Consider the following 16,829-nt stretch of genomic DNA (forward strand, 5'->3'; position numbering starts at 1 on the left):
TATTTTGCTTATGAACACTAATTTCATTCTTCAGCATGTTACATTTGAACTCTTCAAAGCTGACAAGTTGAAAAATTTCTCAAGTCTTGACTATAAAACAAGTATCCAAATTTCACCATTTGGTTCATTAAAGTCACTTACCCGGCATAATAATGTTAGAAAACCCCAACTTCCTTGTTATGGAAACTCCATGAGAAAATACTGATGAATATTCTCTTCTGATTTGTTCAATGTCCCCATGTAATAGTTGTAGGGAAACTGCTAAACCTAAAACAAACATTGGATAACACAGTCAAAAAAACCAGGGTAACTGCTAAATCTAAAACAAACATTGGATAACACAGTCAAAAAAACCAGGGTAAAACAGCATGAACAGAAATACAAATCTATGGCATCTTGCTTCAATTCAGGGCTAATAGTCTTACAAAAATCAATAGAATCTATAGCAATAAATTTCAGATAGTACTTTTCTAATTTGATTACCTGAATTTTGCCATTTAAAAGGGTCACTGCCACAAGAAAAAAAAAAAAAAAAGGACAGACACCAAGAAGTCTGGCTTTAGATCAGTCACCCTCTTCCTGTCTCCAGATAGAAATCCCCTGGACCAACATACATTCAAGCAATCAGTAGTGACTACCTGGAGCTAAGGCACTGATCTCCAAAGTGGAGTCCCAATTTTTCTTTTTCTGTAAGGCCTCTGAATAATTACTTACCAAGTGTCATAAGATGAACATAAACCTGAAGGCATATAATTCAAGAATTTTAAAGCTTTGCATACATTTTAGAACTTAAGTAAAAAGTGAGTAAAATATAACCAAGATTATGTTCTCATAATCAGAGTACCATAGTTAGCTTTATTTTCTACTGCGAAAACTTTAGGTGGATTCAAGGTCACTTTGACAAACAAAACAGAATCGAGTCAGTAAGCTAGTGAAATTATCTGTTTTAAATTTTTTTTCTGGCACCAATTATAATGATATTACCCTAGTGGGATATACAGAAGATGAATGACACTTTTCAGATCCTGTTCACTCAACTCTCAGGAAAGAACTACAAAAAAGAATATGTTTGCTTATAAATTGTACAATTCTACTTCCCTATTTCAACTTTTTACTTTCTTCTTTTTCTTTTTTATTATTTAAAACAACCCCACATCAGTGAAAGAAAATGAAACCAAAGGTAACTTAACTTGTAAAACAAGTCATTAACCTGAAGTCAATTTTTAAACACACTTGGATGGTAAATGTCAAGAGGATAAAGTCTATACTTCCAAGATCCTCCAACTACATCATTACTTACTAGTTTCTCACTTGATAACACACATATTATGTTCTAGTTACCATTCCCCAGTTGTAATAGACAGTTTTAAATGCTGTCTCTGAACACAGTGCATAAAATGCTATGATCATGCTAGAATCAAAAAGAAATGCAAAATGTTACTTGCTACACACCTAGACCAGGCACTTCCTCTTATCTTCCCAATATAATAAAAACAACAATAAAAGCAATGGTTTGCTTGCTTGCTTTTTTTAACAGAGCAGATAAGAAATTAGGAAAATTAATTTTACAGCAATATCATAGGCCAGGAAAGAAGATGAAGCCCCTTCACAGGGTTCAGATCTGCCCTAAACATGGCACACCCGAGGGACAATGACATTAACAAGTGGACAGGACAGGGTTGCACTGCTGTGTCTTCACGCTTCTGGTGTGTCTATCTAATAGTATTTGTGAGAATTGAATTACATCTGGCAGACACTCGGGGACTTTTAAATTAAATCTACAGCCCAATTTTGCTTCAAGATCCTTTATCTCCTTCCCCACCCCCACCCACCTGGGTCTGAAGACTGAGAACAACAGAGAGACCATCTGTCCTTATTCAGCCACATGGGATGAGGTAGGGAATAAGTGGCCTGGATGGTTTTATGGCCACAATAGTCAGGGCACTGCTGGCATACGCTGATGCGGCACTACTGGTTCCTTTTAAAACAGGGGCAGGAGAATAAAGACAAACTAACATGTCAGAATCCATCTGTCCCAGTAGCTATTTCTTCCTGACTCACTCTCTCCTACTACCCCTGGTGTCTCTGTTCTCCTCCCACTTCTGTCCTTTCAAAATACTCACCCACACCCACACCATCAGCAGTAGCTGGTATTTGCAGAATACCAGTGTGTGCCAGTCACGGTACATAATACCAGTTCCTCCCTGCTGGGGATACTGGTCAATTTTGGGGTACTCTAAGCAATGCTTTCAAACAGAGAATAGGCTGAATTTAACAAGAAATTTAAGGCCCTGTGATTTTTCTGAAGTGAAGATCATTTTCTAGGATTTTTTTTGTTAAAGTTTCTGATGAGACACACTAGCAACATTTTATGATATGTATAAAGTAAGAAAAGAACTCAATGCTTATGAAAATACAGAGATCTTATTTTCCTTGTAGGAGTTAGGATTCATTTAAGCATCAGTGATATTATTTTAAACATAAGCTTTACTGAAAAGTTTTACTTTTGTAAAGCTTTACAGAAAATACAAAAATGACAAGAGCATCTGCTCAGAGACAATGTGAATGTTAAGGAAAATTAAAAATAGGAACTCAAGACAAAAATATTGTAGGGAAGGGCATAGATGTGAGCATTGTTCATATCTCACTGTTCTTTGGACAGCTGGAACCATATTAAGGAGAAAGAGAAAAGGACAGGGAACAGCTCATGGTCGGGGAGGGAAAGGAGGAGGTAGCCAAGGAAATCCAGATAGAACAGGAAAGGGAAACTAGGCGGTTAGGCACACTAACATTTGTCTGGAAGTCATGGTATCCTTTTTACCTGAAGGTTTCAGATTATAGTCCTTAGGGTAATGATTTCATTTGTCTAGCCAACAAATGAACAGAGGTAAAAATTTGAAGGAGAGGTTGAATACACTGCCATTTTGAGAATGAACGGCTCTCACACAATCAATAACTGAAAAGGTAAAGTGGACAGAGGGCTTGATAACAATGTACATGAGATGAGGCTTTCCAAGTCAGAAACTCGGTCTCTACTAAAGAACAAACAAACAAACAAAACCTCAAATTTCAACAAAGAAACACCACAGAATGGGTATCCTTTCAATAAAGCAAAGAAAAAGCATGAAACAGAGGTGAAACCACTGGGACCAATCCACAAAAAGCTTTTGTCACACTATTTTAAACAAGGAAACTCCTGATCCTATTTTTGTATGGTCTAAGTTACTGTGACTACAAGCAGGTAGGATAAATCAGTTGCCAGAGCAGTAAGAAATTACATATTAAGATTAAGAAGAAAAACAAGAACTTTTCAACACCACAGAGGAATGGCCCCATTACTGGAGGTTGATTCCGGCTTTCCAGGAATAGTCACGTATGACATTCGTGTGCAAGTCAGTGCTTTTGTTTCTATTCCCTTCCAAGTAAGACAACTTCCTTACCTACTATCTAAAGTGTGATCCACACACTTTACCTCACTGTTGCTACAATTTAAGCTGCCCATATTGATTAAGGTAGGAACTTCTGGCCTAAAAAGGTAAAAGGTAGGATATATATATTAGAGTTCCTGCTCCAAGGGAATAATCTAATAGTGATTGTAAATACAATGAGTGAATAGAATAGGAAGCAGAATGGTTTAAATGCATGATAGAAATACTAAAATAAAAAAACATTAATGAGGAATGTAAAAGTTCATGGAAGCGTTTTTAAAACAGGGATTTATGGCAAACTAGAAGGTGAATAAGTAAGTTAATTTTTCAATTTCACAAAATATGTCAGTAATGCTTTACAGTTACTTTTTGCCTGGCCCTTAATAACAGTACCAAAAAATGAAATTAGTAAAGGAGAAATGTTCACCTTATTATAAGAAACAATCATTAAACTTTTTTTTATCAGCCTAGATGATTAAGACCCAATTGTAATGATTGATGTCTAATTTTAAACAAAGGCATAGTCATTAATTTGGAGCCTGTCACAAAACAACATTTTTTGTTTTGTGATTAAGCTCAGCTTATGGAGCATTTGTTGGGAAAGAAAGACTTGGTATCCATTAAACCAGAAATTGGCTAATTATCTGATAGTTCTAATTTCACAGAAATTAAAGTGAACCTACTCTGTAAGACAATGCCTTTTAAATTCATGAAATTCTGCACTTTTACATTAAAAAATGGCAAGCTCAGCATGATTTTTAAGTAGGAGGCAAAATTAATTTTAGACTATATCAGCCATTTTGCTACCAATGAACCAAGTAGCATGTAACTATGACTGTCAACAATGCAAAAATGAGAAATAGTGACAAAATATATTTGATAAATACATGTTGGGATTAAGAATGCAGTTTAAGCAGTATATATTGTACAGATGCATGACACTGCCTTAATGTTAACTTCTCTGTCCTTTGGCTTCCACATCTATAAAATAAAGACAATAATGACGGTAACTCCATGAGTTACTTCAGATAACAATTAGCACAAAAATATTAGCTGTTGCAACTACCATTACCACTGTCCTTGCTATTATTATACCATGCCATTGTTCTGATCTTCCCTGCCATGAATATCAACCAAATTTGCTTCCATAAAAAAAAAAAATCATGTTTTCTAAGTGCCATACACAAAGAGAATACTCCTTTTAGTTGGCATGCTCACTTACCATTTGATTAAGCCAAGTAGGCAAATATTCTAGAAATATAAACAATTAAGTTCTATGGAGGTTTCAAAGGCAACTCTATCCAACATGAGCAATACTCTAATTTGGGAGGTTTGACAAGTATGTCACTGGTAAATACAAAGTACACAAGCCTATATTAACATTTTCAAATTCCCAATGACCTACAAATTCTGGATTTGTGCCCAGATGTTAAATCAAAGCTCCAAACTTGAAAGATTCTAAAATACCCTTAAGAAGATCTTTATTATGTAATTTGGTATTAATAGGGGAAGTTACTCTATCTTATTTTGTGATTTTCAATAATATTTTTTCTTTGTTTCTTGTTTGTTTTCCTTCTTCATTTTTATGCTTTAAATTAATTAGGTTTTCTTAGTTCCCATATTTCTCTCTCCACAATTCTGGAAGTTGTATATTCTATCTTTCAACACAAATAATTGACATGAATGTCAAATCAACAGCTCTAATATCTTCCTGAGCAATTCCAGGAATTTAGATTTTTTAAATTCTAATGATATACTTTGAAACTGTTATTATTTACAGCCAATGTTTCTGTATATCTACATCAAATATCTCATTCTCTTTTTACACTAAAGCAAGCATTCCTTTCCTTTGGGGTTCAATTCTTTATTCTTGGTGATCTCTCTGACTAGTACTTTTAGTGATTCTGACTGGTGAATTCTCAGTCTCTGAATGATTATTTCATTCCCACTTTTAAATAATAGTTGGGTGGCCATTACTATATTCACCTGTTATGGGAGATACTATAATCAAAGTTGGCCATTATTTACAGCATTTAAAAGATACCTTTCTGTGACATTCAGTAATTGCTACTGAGGCTACTATTTCTGCTTTGGATAATCATTGCTTTCTCTCCAGTTTGTTGTTTTGTCTTTGTTGTTATGTAGTATGACTACTTTGATTTTATTTATGGTGCTCATAATTTTTACTTCTTTTATCCAAGGACTCATATCCATTTCTTTCCAACTATTATTGCTTTCACATGCACTCTATTTGATCTTCCTGGAATTCCTACTAGATGTATGTTAATCTTTTTCATTAATTTCTTTCTCTCTCTATGATTCAGGTTTTCCATTACATTTTCTCTTTGTGTAACATTTCTGGATAGTATTTTGAACTATAATATAACTTATAGACTCTCTTTTCAATTGTGTTCATTTTATATTTAAACAGTTCACTATATTTTAAAATGACATTCTTAAAAGAATTTTAGAAGCTCTACTTAGTTCTTATTAACCCCTAGAAACACCATAGAGACAAGAATTTTCACTTTATCAGTTCAATGTTGTATCACCAGTGCTTTGAAAAATACCAGATATATGGACGCATAACATTGTTTTGATGAGTATATTTGAAAACCCTCTTTGTTAATTTTTCATGTTTTCTCTTCATTTGAGTGTTTTGCAGCCTCTTATTTAGTCCTATCCTTATAATTTTTTTACCTAAAATTCTAGGATATCAAGATTCCTATTTGTTGAATCTGCTTCATTGCTAATTATTTCATGAATGGCTATTATCATCTTATGACTCATCTTCAGTGGGTGGTAGTGTTGTCTTTTTTTTTTCCACACAGGAATCCCATGTACCATGGGTGCAAAAATGGCAATATAGAGTGCTTGTACAAGTGCTTTTTTCAGACTATTCTATTGGGGCTTTTTTTCACATTAAATTTCATGGCAATGGATTTTTCCAAACTACTGAGCTAATGTAAATTCAAAACACTGGCAGAGGCTGGGGTTTTGATGTCTCAAGGGGGAATCATGCACATTCATCACCTTTTTAGACAGTTAACAGCTCTTTCAGGATCAGTATGACAAGAGTCAATTCTAATGTTACTTGTGCATATCTCAGTGCTGACTCCCATAGGAAATCTAAAATCTAAGCCCTGAATTATCAGGACCTATATCCATGCCCCACCACTTTCCTGTCAGAGTACATTTCTGGTTTGTACTCTCTTCATGTCAACAGGATTTCCCTTTCTTTCTTTGAACAACTGTCTTTCTGCATTTTTACTATTATTCAGGGTACATGCTTGTCATACATAGTTATTGAGCTTTATGGTTGTATACATTGATTTTTTAAATCAAATTTAGCAACTTTTCTGTCATTATTTTCTTCAAATATTTTTCTTTTTCCTTTGTCTTTCTTTCTTCTGGTACACCCATTTTAGATACATTGGTGCACATGATAATAATTCATATCACTTGGAAGTTTGATTTATTTTTCTTCACTCATTTTTTTTAAAAAATTATTCCAAAATATCCATTATTTTCAAGAATTTAATTTTCCACATATTCTAATTCTAATAAAGTCAGTTCCTTTCAGAAGAGTTTTGACATTCTCTCTATAGGAAAACCTCCCCTGATGGGTCAAATCTGACCCACTAACCCAGAGCTGGAGGTAGTACAGTGGCCATTCTTTAAAGTGACAGGCCCTGTTTTACAGCAGCATTTCACAGTGCACTTTTATGAGCAAGGAGTGAGGATGGCGTTATAAGCTCTGTCTTCTCAGCTTGCCTCTCTTGTTATCCAATGACTGAATCCCAATATTCTCAGCCTTCTGCATCTAGAATAAAGCCCCTGCTTTATGGAAGGATGGAAAAAGGGAACCCCTGACCTCTTAGCCACTTTTGCCAGAAACTTAGCAACACAAATCAGAGATCAAATATACTGGCAGAGAATAATGCTAATTGGAATAAGTCACATAGAGAAAGATCAGTGTTGGATAGTGTCACTTAGATATGGAAAATAGTGGAAACCAAACTATGGGATAGATAAAGACAAGCTTTAAAACTAACCCTTGAAAGCTGACTACAGAACTGAAGCATCCTTTAGGGAGTGGGGATCAAGAAGGGATAAGAACAAAGAGAGATGGGAGCACAATGGACTATGCTGCAGGGGGGCGGGGAGGGCGGCGAGTGCTTTGATGGCTGATGCACTACGGCAGCTAAACCCACAAAACCAATAGTATAAGCCAATGTGACACAATTAAAAAAGAAAACAAGTACTGGAAGCCTTCACCTTCTGTGCAGATACCAGGTCCCTCAACTAGCTGCTGAGTGAGAAGGTTCCCCATCTTCATGTAGACACATGTCTACAGCAGAACTTCCATAACTGAGCAAGGGCAGGTGGATAGAAGAAGTGAGCTGTGGCACAAGTGACACCAATTATTCTATTCTTCTCAAGATTGAGCAGTTAAACTGAAACTTGGAACATGTTACTTCTTGACAGTACATGCATACTTTGTCTTGGGAGGTGAGAGATACAGGTAAAACACAATTGCTGGCCCTCCCTGGTGGCACAGTGGGTTAAGACAAAACACTAAGAAGCTAAAGCCACTTTCGCATGAGCTCGATTCCCGCCTGCCCCGGAGGTGACCACATGGTGCGGCAGACCTCTCCTGACCTGCCCGCTGCTCCCCTCAGCAGTGTACTTCGTCGCTCTGCCTGTTCTGCTCCCCACTCTGTCTCTGGTGAATCCTCTCACCGCCCCTGCACCTCTGGCCTGTAACCCAGTTCTGTATGCACAAATAAATAAAAAATCTTTTAAAAAAAGAAAAGCTAAAATTTATAAAACTGCACTATAAAGTTATAAACACCATAATATATCAGCAAAATTTCTTTAAGATGGTACTATTCTTTTAGAAAACCATCTTCAATAAAAATTGCTCATTTCTAACTATTGAAGGAATTCATTATTATTAAGAATTTTTACTTCTCCTGACCCCATGTGCTTAATTAACAAAATCTATCAGCAAAGATTTGCTTTGTGAAGTAGAATGTTGTATATTATTTCTAAAAAGAAATGATTTATTAAAAAAATACATATAATAGAACTTAATTCTAACCTATTTATATACAAGGACCTCATATAACATATTTGAGTCCAAATCAAAGTCAGGAAGAACTTGGGGGGAGTAACATCTTGGCTTCATCAAGCAGAAAAACCTTAACAGGAACAAAAGACATGTTTACCAGGGAGGTCAGAGACAGAGTCTTAGATCTCTGGAACAGAGGGAAGGAAGCAAGCCAAGTGTCTAGTGGGAGTGGTGTTAAGTGAGATAACACTGTTGGAAAAGAAGTCAGTGGAGCAAAATTCAGAAGCATTAGGAAGAAACAGGAGAGCAGAAATTAGTCAGGTTAGATGAAAAAGTAACATGGAAGCCATGATGGACCAGGAGCTTATTAACTGGTATATTAATTACCTGATACAAGGAATCACTTAAAGCCTGTACCTTCCAGGACAAGATTACCTATAGACAGTCGTCTTTTAATACTGTCATCTTGGAAAGCAGAAACTGAAGTTATTAGCACTGTCACTGATCAAATTTGGGGATATATATCCTAATTCTGATGTACTTTCAAATAAATTAGAAATGAAAAAGCAATAAAATCTCTCTCCTGGGCCCTCCCTGGTGGCGCAGCAGGTTAAAGCACAGCACTAAGAAGCTTAAGCCACTTCCGCATGAGTTCGATCCCTGCCTGCCCTGGAGGAGATCCACATGGCGCGGCAGACCTGTCCTGACCCAACCGCCCGCTGCTCCCCTCAGCAGTGTACTTCATTGATCTGCCTGTTCTGCCCCCTACTCTGTCTCTGGTGAAGCCTCTCACTGCCCCTGCAACTCTGGCCTGTACCCCAGCTCTATATGAATAAATAAATAAATCTTTTTTTAAAAAAATCTCTCTCCTAACAGTCACAGCTTAGTGTCTGACTCTCAGTTTTATATTATTATTCAATTATCAGTATTATTCAGTCTGTTGATATGCCTATTGAGGACTGTTTGCTTAAATAAGATCAACTCTTAAAGATGCAATTTTGATGCCACCAAGTGTAGAGCATAAATCAACTATCTGGCCAAGGATCTCATTCCAAAGCTCACCTCCCTGAGATCTCTGAACAGGTAGCCTGATCCACTGGGAATCCGACTTTCTAACACGGAAAAAGAATAAAAACAAGTCATCTTATCATTATAATTGTTACTCTACAAATCTGAGTTTCCAGGGTTCTGAGAAAGTACTCATATTTTCTTTAAAGAAATGGTTAGCCCATGGCTAAAACATATAGAAAAAATAGGACTTAAGCCATATATGGTAAGTAAGGATGAATGTCAAACTACAGGACAGAAGAAGATAATCTGAAATTGTTAACTCTTAAAGACTAAAAGTGAGGGCTAAGAGGGACTGTTGGCAAAGAGTAGAAACTGTATTCTAAGAGTGAACACGACCACTAGGAAGGAATTAATCATTTCTTTTTTAAGAAAAGAGAGTGCTTATCTTAAAAATTTCTATACTTGAGTGTATTAGGAAACAACACCTCAATGGCAAACACTGAGAACTGTGTTCAGGTTAAAAGGATTTAGATTGTTTGCTTTTTAATGTTACTATTACCAAGTATTTGTAATTTCCTTCACAACACAAAGCACATTAGTAATCCACTAGCCCAAAAAAATACTGTTTTTAATATTAATATATAGCATAGCATATAAATGTAATTTACTATTTGATTATTTTACTTTATTGAAATACTTTCTAAAGACTACAATTTCATGATATACTACAAATCTTTCAAACATTATTTCTGGTATTTTTAACTAAATTAAACAAGCAATTTAAATACTAAAATTAAACTCTAATCACTATTTCCATTAGCTTATGACTTGGTGTTGGGTTTTTTTTTAAAAAAAAAGAAATACTGTGGGAGGCTTTAAAAATATCTTAAAGCTTAGATTTAAATAAATGACAAAGATATGACAACTGCATGCAATATACCCTGGCTTTTGTTTATATAAAGAACACTGAGAAAACTATCAATATCTGAGTGAGGTCTATGGTCAGATGAAAGTATTATTACAATTTAATCTACTGATTTTGATAACTATACTGTAGTTATATTACCATATACTGGAGTAAGTAAGGGTAGAAAGAAATCATACTGTAATCTGTTCTCAAATGGTTCAGAGGGAAAAATACATTTATATGTGACACATGTGTATATATATGTAACCACTTATAAAAATGCATATAGACATAAATCAGGAATACTGAATTATATCAATTCAGTAATATTAAACAATTGACTTTTGAGAAATTAGGAATTATTTCTATTACTCTTGCAACTTTTATGTAAGTAAAACTGACAATAAGAAACTTTGAGAGGGTCTCCCTGGTGGCCAAGGGGTTAAGTTTCCATGCTATCAATGTGACACCCTCAGTTCAATTCCCAAAGTGGGGGTGATCCACAAGGCAGAGCAGACCTCTCCTGTCTTGCCAGCTGCTCCCCTCAGCAGTATATTTCAGTAAATCCACCTGTTCTGCTCCCCACTCTATTTCTGATGGATCTTCTCATACTCTGCACATCTGGCCTATACCTCAGTTCTTCTACTCAAAATTAAAATCTTTAAAAAAATTTAAAAAGAGCACAGATCAGGACATTTTAAATGAGCAGAAAGGTCACACACTATATTTCTAGCCATAAGGTGGTGCCAATAGGTACCAGTTTTTTTCTCATAGTATCAGAAAGCAAAGTTTCTCAACACAATGTTGAAAATCAGAATCATTGTTACAATCCTTATGGTTTGTATAAGAATTATACCAATGCAATAATACTGAGTTAAATAACTACATAACTCTGTGACCAGAACATGCTCAACTCCCCTCACCACCACCCTCTCACCCCCCCCATCCCCCCAAAAGCAATCCAACTCTCCCAACTGGCTCCTTCTACCTCACTCACTGTCTCCTTCCCACATGGAGTTAACCTACTATGTATGCCCTGTGTGTAACAAGCTCTTTATCTAGCTAATTCCTTTTAACCTTCTGTGGGTATTTAAAAGTACAATTATCAGGAATGCAGCCATGTGTCCTCACCTTATGACTGTAGGATTGATCTGATCATCAAATATGTTTTCTTCCAGTTGTAAAAGACATATGCAAATTATAGGAAACAGGATTCAAGTAAACAGAAAGTATGAAAATAATTCTAAAATTTCTCTTAGGAAATATTGAACCAGAGCCAACCAGAACCAACTACTATGTCTACATAATTTATTTCAAATCATAAACCTGAATTTGCCACAGTAAGTCATATGGGCTCAGTCTTATTTCACATTCCTGGAATTCAACTGCTAATGCCTATCAGAGGTGACATTTATAACAACCATTTGCTCAACAAACATAAACCAGGCTTCTCCTAATGAGTATTTTTAGCATTTCAAATTCTTACAATATTACTTTTGGATTTTAAAAATCCCAGAGAGCACAGACTGAAAATTTAGAATTACTTAACTGAACTAAACCTAACCATAGAGATAAGTGAATTCAATTTTTTTAATCTTTAAAAGTTAAATGGATCACTTGCAATTTTCTCCCAGTTTCTAAACTCAACAAGGAGTGGTTAATGTACCTTTGCAATATAAGTCTTAGGTTAAAGAAAAAAACCCAGTTAACTAGAAAAATCCCTTTATCTATTAAAGAGACAAGATTACAATTCCAAGAGATAGGGAGACATCAATGAAGCATAAAAGGCCTGGAAATTGGGTGGCAGAACTTGTTTCTAAAACTAATTTCAAAGTTTTTTCCTTTCTTTAGTACCAGTGGCCACAAAATAGGGGGAAGTGGAGAGAAAAACAGTACTTTGCTGAATGAACTCAATTCTCCTATAAACATTTGACTGCATTTTTCCTTTTAATCAACAATTCTCTGGTCCAAGGAGAAAACAGTGAAGTCAACACAGTTAACCATTATAATCATTTGAATATTAGTGACCCCAATTTCAACTTCAATTTTGTTTTTTCTTGAACCCCCCTCTATTTTTTAAAGTAAGTCATTAGAGTGCTTCCCTTCCAATAATAAGCCAAACAGCTTGAGTACCTGTCTATCTTCTGTTCTTCTAGAATTGCCTTTCCTCAAGAAGGTTAATAGGTCAAGGTGACATACAATTGCCCAATAGGACTGAAGGGTAGAAAGATATGGAAAGGGTAAAGGGTTGGCTGGTATATTTATGGTTTGTTTCTAAGCTTTCTATCTCTAGAGCAGTATTTTGGAGTAGTGAAGCATAGGACTGGGGTTGCCCTAGCTTAAAATGGTAAGCTGGGAGAGCCCTGATTAACAGGAAATGGGCAGATACTGGCTTTACATCATGCTTGAAAGGACAAGGAACAAGAAAGACTGAGTCATAAGGGCTGAAGAGCAAGCAGTGCTTTACAGCAGAAGCAACATATAAAAAGCATGTATTTGGCTGTCTAGGAATCTAAGTGTCGCCTATAAGGCAGGAAAATGGAAAATGGTCTGACAAAGTCAGGAAACCCTTCATACAGGGCTACAACACTCTCACAAAGATACCACAAGTTTATTTTCATTTCAGTACAGCAGCTATAAGCAGAAAAGGTGACATATAGGGATTAAGGAGGCTTGGAACTCACTTTATGGTAATCTCTTCAGGAGTCCACTAAGACTAGTGGTCAGTCAGTAAAAGTGACAAAGCATGCGTAACAATCGTAACAACCATGAGAATTTCACCTGGAGAACTTCTCAAAGAAATAGAATGTGCCGCCCTTCTTTCCTGGAATTAATCTACACACTCAGGAGGACAACAAGTAAATTGAAGAGACACAAAAAATTCTACACAGATGCAGAGGAATAAACAAAGAGCAGGAAGGTTGATAAGGCAGGACTCCAGTCTTAGGCAGAGTTTAGTGCATGACTCGGCTTCACTAGAACTCTGGCCCCTAACAGAAAGCTCACAAGATACAGTCTCTTACGTTAGGGCTCTCTCTGTTCTAAATGAAAGTCATCCATGAAAAAGATCACAGTGATTTAAGAAGCAACTGGGTAACTCCTCGGAGTTTGGACAATGGTAAATTTAAGCAACCAAACTGAGGATCTGGGAAACATGAGGAAAGGAGAGGCTTGGAAGTCAATGGGACACAGGAAAGAAGTCAAATATACCTTAGTCAAGTTTGCACCTACGGTGGTAGTGACAGAAGGCACTATATGGGGAAAATCAGAAGTAAACAGGAAGTAAATGCCAGCAAATTAAGAGTCACAGAACTATGGAGGAGAAAGAACATGATACACATTGGTTCTAGACTCCCACTCACAATTAGTGGGTAGATGGAAAGCAGCAAGTCATAATGAATTTGTTTGTGAGGCATGAAAAGAAAAAAACAATCCTGTAAGACAAATCCAGAACAGCACTATCTAACAAATAAAATATGAGACACCAGTGAGCTTAAGTGTTTCTAATAGTCATATTTTAAAAAAGGCAACAAAATGTTCGTAATTTGGCTTATGTAACCTACATTTCCACAAAGTTGTTTTTTTGATATGCAATCGACATAAAGTTGTCAATGGAAATTTTATGCTACTTTTATTGTACAAAGTCTCTGAATTAGGAGTGTGTTTTTTTTTTTTTTTTATTACAGCACAACTCTGTGTTAGTGCTGTATTGGCCTCACATCAGGTACTTGGTAACACATGTGGCTAGTGATACCGAACTGGGTAGTCCTGGCCTAGAGTGCATTTCATAACATACCAAAAGGTTTGAACATGGCATCAGGGCATACCAAAAGGTTTGAACAAAACTACTGCATTTGGTTAGAAGCTAGCAAGCTAAGTTTAAAAAAAAAAAAAAAATCCAGCAGTTCTAGCTGAAGGTACAATTAAATGAAATCATCTGGTCTACACCCAATAAAAGCTCATTTAATTCTTTTACAGAAAAAGTGAAGACAGACATGCATGACAGTTTCTAAGGTAGACTTATTACCGAATGTTTTTATGTTTTATTCTACTTCTACCATCTCCTCATAGTCCTTTGAGAATCTCCTTCAACAATAAGTGCACATTTCTTGTTTATTTAGCAGTAGATGTAGAACTTTGCTTGAATCAAATAAAATCCAAGTTACCTCCCCAACTCTTGGGAGAGGGAGGAGAAAACTGACCTCAGCACCCATGACAGCCTGCTGTGTTGCCAGGCGTGCGAGGTGTGGGACTCATGGCTTTCATTAGGCTGAGTACAGTTTCTGCCTGCAGTTACTTTCTTTGTGGGTCATTTTAGCCCAGCAAGATACACATGGGCCTGAGAAAAAGGATCAGAAATTAAAATTCTGGTTATTCTACTTACCAGGCCAGTTTGGACTAAAATACAAACCTTTTTACCTTCAAATTATTTTAATAATTAGCTTTAAGAAACAACGCATTTGGGTCCAGTAACAGTTTATTTAATTTGAAGTTTACATCAATGAAAGAACAAAACTGCATGGTTTTCTTTGCATCAAAATGGAGTTGAAGGTAGACTAGGGAACAAACAATATCCACCAAGTTTTTGTCTACTGACCAAACTTAAAGATTTACTATATAGGCACTTAATCTAGATATGGTACATGACGTAATTCTTTAATGCTACTAGTATAATACAACTGTGAAACACACATATTAAAATGCTATCTAATATTTCAATTCCCTTTTGAAGAGTGTGCATATTTTTTTCTGCATGACATTGGAGGCAACATCACTTACCTACTTGGTCAATTTCATTATCTGAATCTTCCTACTTATTTTCCAGTACAATAATATTGCTTCCAGCTTTAGATAGCAAGTATGCTTATATTGGGCTTTACAGACAGGTTTCTGTCCATTAAACTTATTCCACACAACAGCCATAAACCTATCAGTCATTTACTTTTCAGCAATAAGTAACAATTTAGAGGTCTCAAGACTTGGTGCCAATGAATAGATTCAGATACTTGGCTACCTGGCTCTGTTTCCAATGAGCAGCAGTACATGTTTAGAGAGAGTTATAGCCACAAATGTGTCTAAAATGTTGATATGTGTTTTAATTACAATTAGGGTGAACAGAGAGGAAAACAAAGACCAAATACGTTCCTTCTACAGACAAACAAAAGGCAGGCCCTGAAATGAAACGTGTAGGGAATGTGTCAGCCCCACATACTCACCAGCATTGGAGCCAGTCAAATTATAACGCGCATTCAGCTTTTTGATGATGTTTTCATGGATTTGGTACCACTCACTCTCTGTATTACACCTAAGAAAACATGAAAACGTGGTTACACTGTCGTGCTTAAGCAATGACACCACAGCATAGCCATTCTTTTAGTAACAGCCACCATAAACTAAACCAAAACTTCTCCAACTCCTCAGAGTCTCCAAAATCCCATTGCAAGTGCTTTCAGTTTTAGCACGGCTACTAAGGTTGAGCAGAAATGCAATGCCTGCCTACCTTGTGCCAGCAGAGGCTAGATGAACACCTCACAGATTATGAGTTAGGCCGTGCTCCCTAAAATGTCAGACAACAATGCAAACAGAAGGCAGTGAGACTAAAAGTCAGACAGTATGCAAATGCTCACTATGAACTGAGCTACATTCTTTGGCTGAGTTATTTACCTTCTTTGCCCTTTGATTTCTTCCATTTTGAAATGTGAGTAACAGTCAATAAGCTATAACATTAAATAAATTTGGGCTTAGGATAATACCTGGCACATAGTAAATAATAAATGTTAGTTCTCATTAACACATCTATACCTATGATAATAAGACTAATTTTGGCTAATAACAAATGAAACTAAAAGAAAAATGAAATTGAAGTTAATGTGAATGCAATGGTAGAAAGTTGGCAAAATGTACCAAAGGGTGATTCATGTACCTTCCCAGCTTTTCTATCTCCTCTCAGAGCCATCAGTACCTAGTCTGTTTAGCATGTGTCACTTGCTAGCTCATGTTATCTTTGTCTACATGGTTTAATTCACCTGTGAGACATTTCAGCTTCTGGAGGATTGGACCTCAGACTGGACCTTTATTACTGTGGATGCTTAGGAAGTAACAGTTGCATGAATGAATAGATGGATATGCCTTTGGTTGGAAATTGCAGATAATAAATATCTGGGTCTGTATCCTTGTTGACTGCTATGACTTAACCAATTAGACAGAGGAGCACCTCCTTCATCTGGACATTTCATAAATTTGCTACTATGTTTTATTAACTATAAATGATCTCCCTCTAAAAGTCCTGAAAAATTGAGATTCTAAATGCTATTAGTCAAAATTTTGACAGTGCAGATTCTTTTCCCCAGGGATTGCATCTGTAGCTGATAATTCACAATTTGCTTACAAATTTATTTACATATCCACT

General features: G+C 36.1%; 1 protein-coding gene across 1 annotated transcript in view; it reads right to left on the reverse strand.

The window, feature by feature from the left end:
* The window catches only part of DOCK4 (dedicator of cytokinesis 4), a 203,777-nt gene that overhangs the window by 137,774 nt on the left and 49,174 nt on the right, over nt 1–16,829 (reverse strand). The window contains exons 11-12 of the mRNA XM_004677162.2: nt 15,637–15,725; nt 142–267 (exon numbers count right to left, since the gene is read on the reverse strand). Coding sequence (XP_004677219.1) covers nt 142–267; nt 15,637–15,725 — 215 coding nt within the window. The remainder of the gene's footprint in view (nt 1–141; nt 268–15,636; nt 15,726–16,829) is intronic.

This window comes from Condylura cristata, unplaced genomic scaffold (genome assembly GCF_000260355.1).
Source record: "Condylura cristata isolate star-nosed mole 26May11 unplaced genomic scaffold, ConCri1.0 scaffold00005, whole genome shotgun sequence".
Classification (NCBI taxonomy): domain Eukaryota; kingdom Metazoa; phylum Chordata; class Mammalia; order Eulipotyphla; family Talpidae; genus Condylura; species Condylura cristata.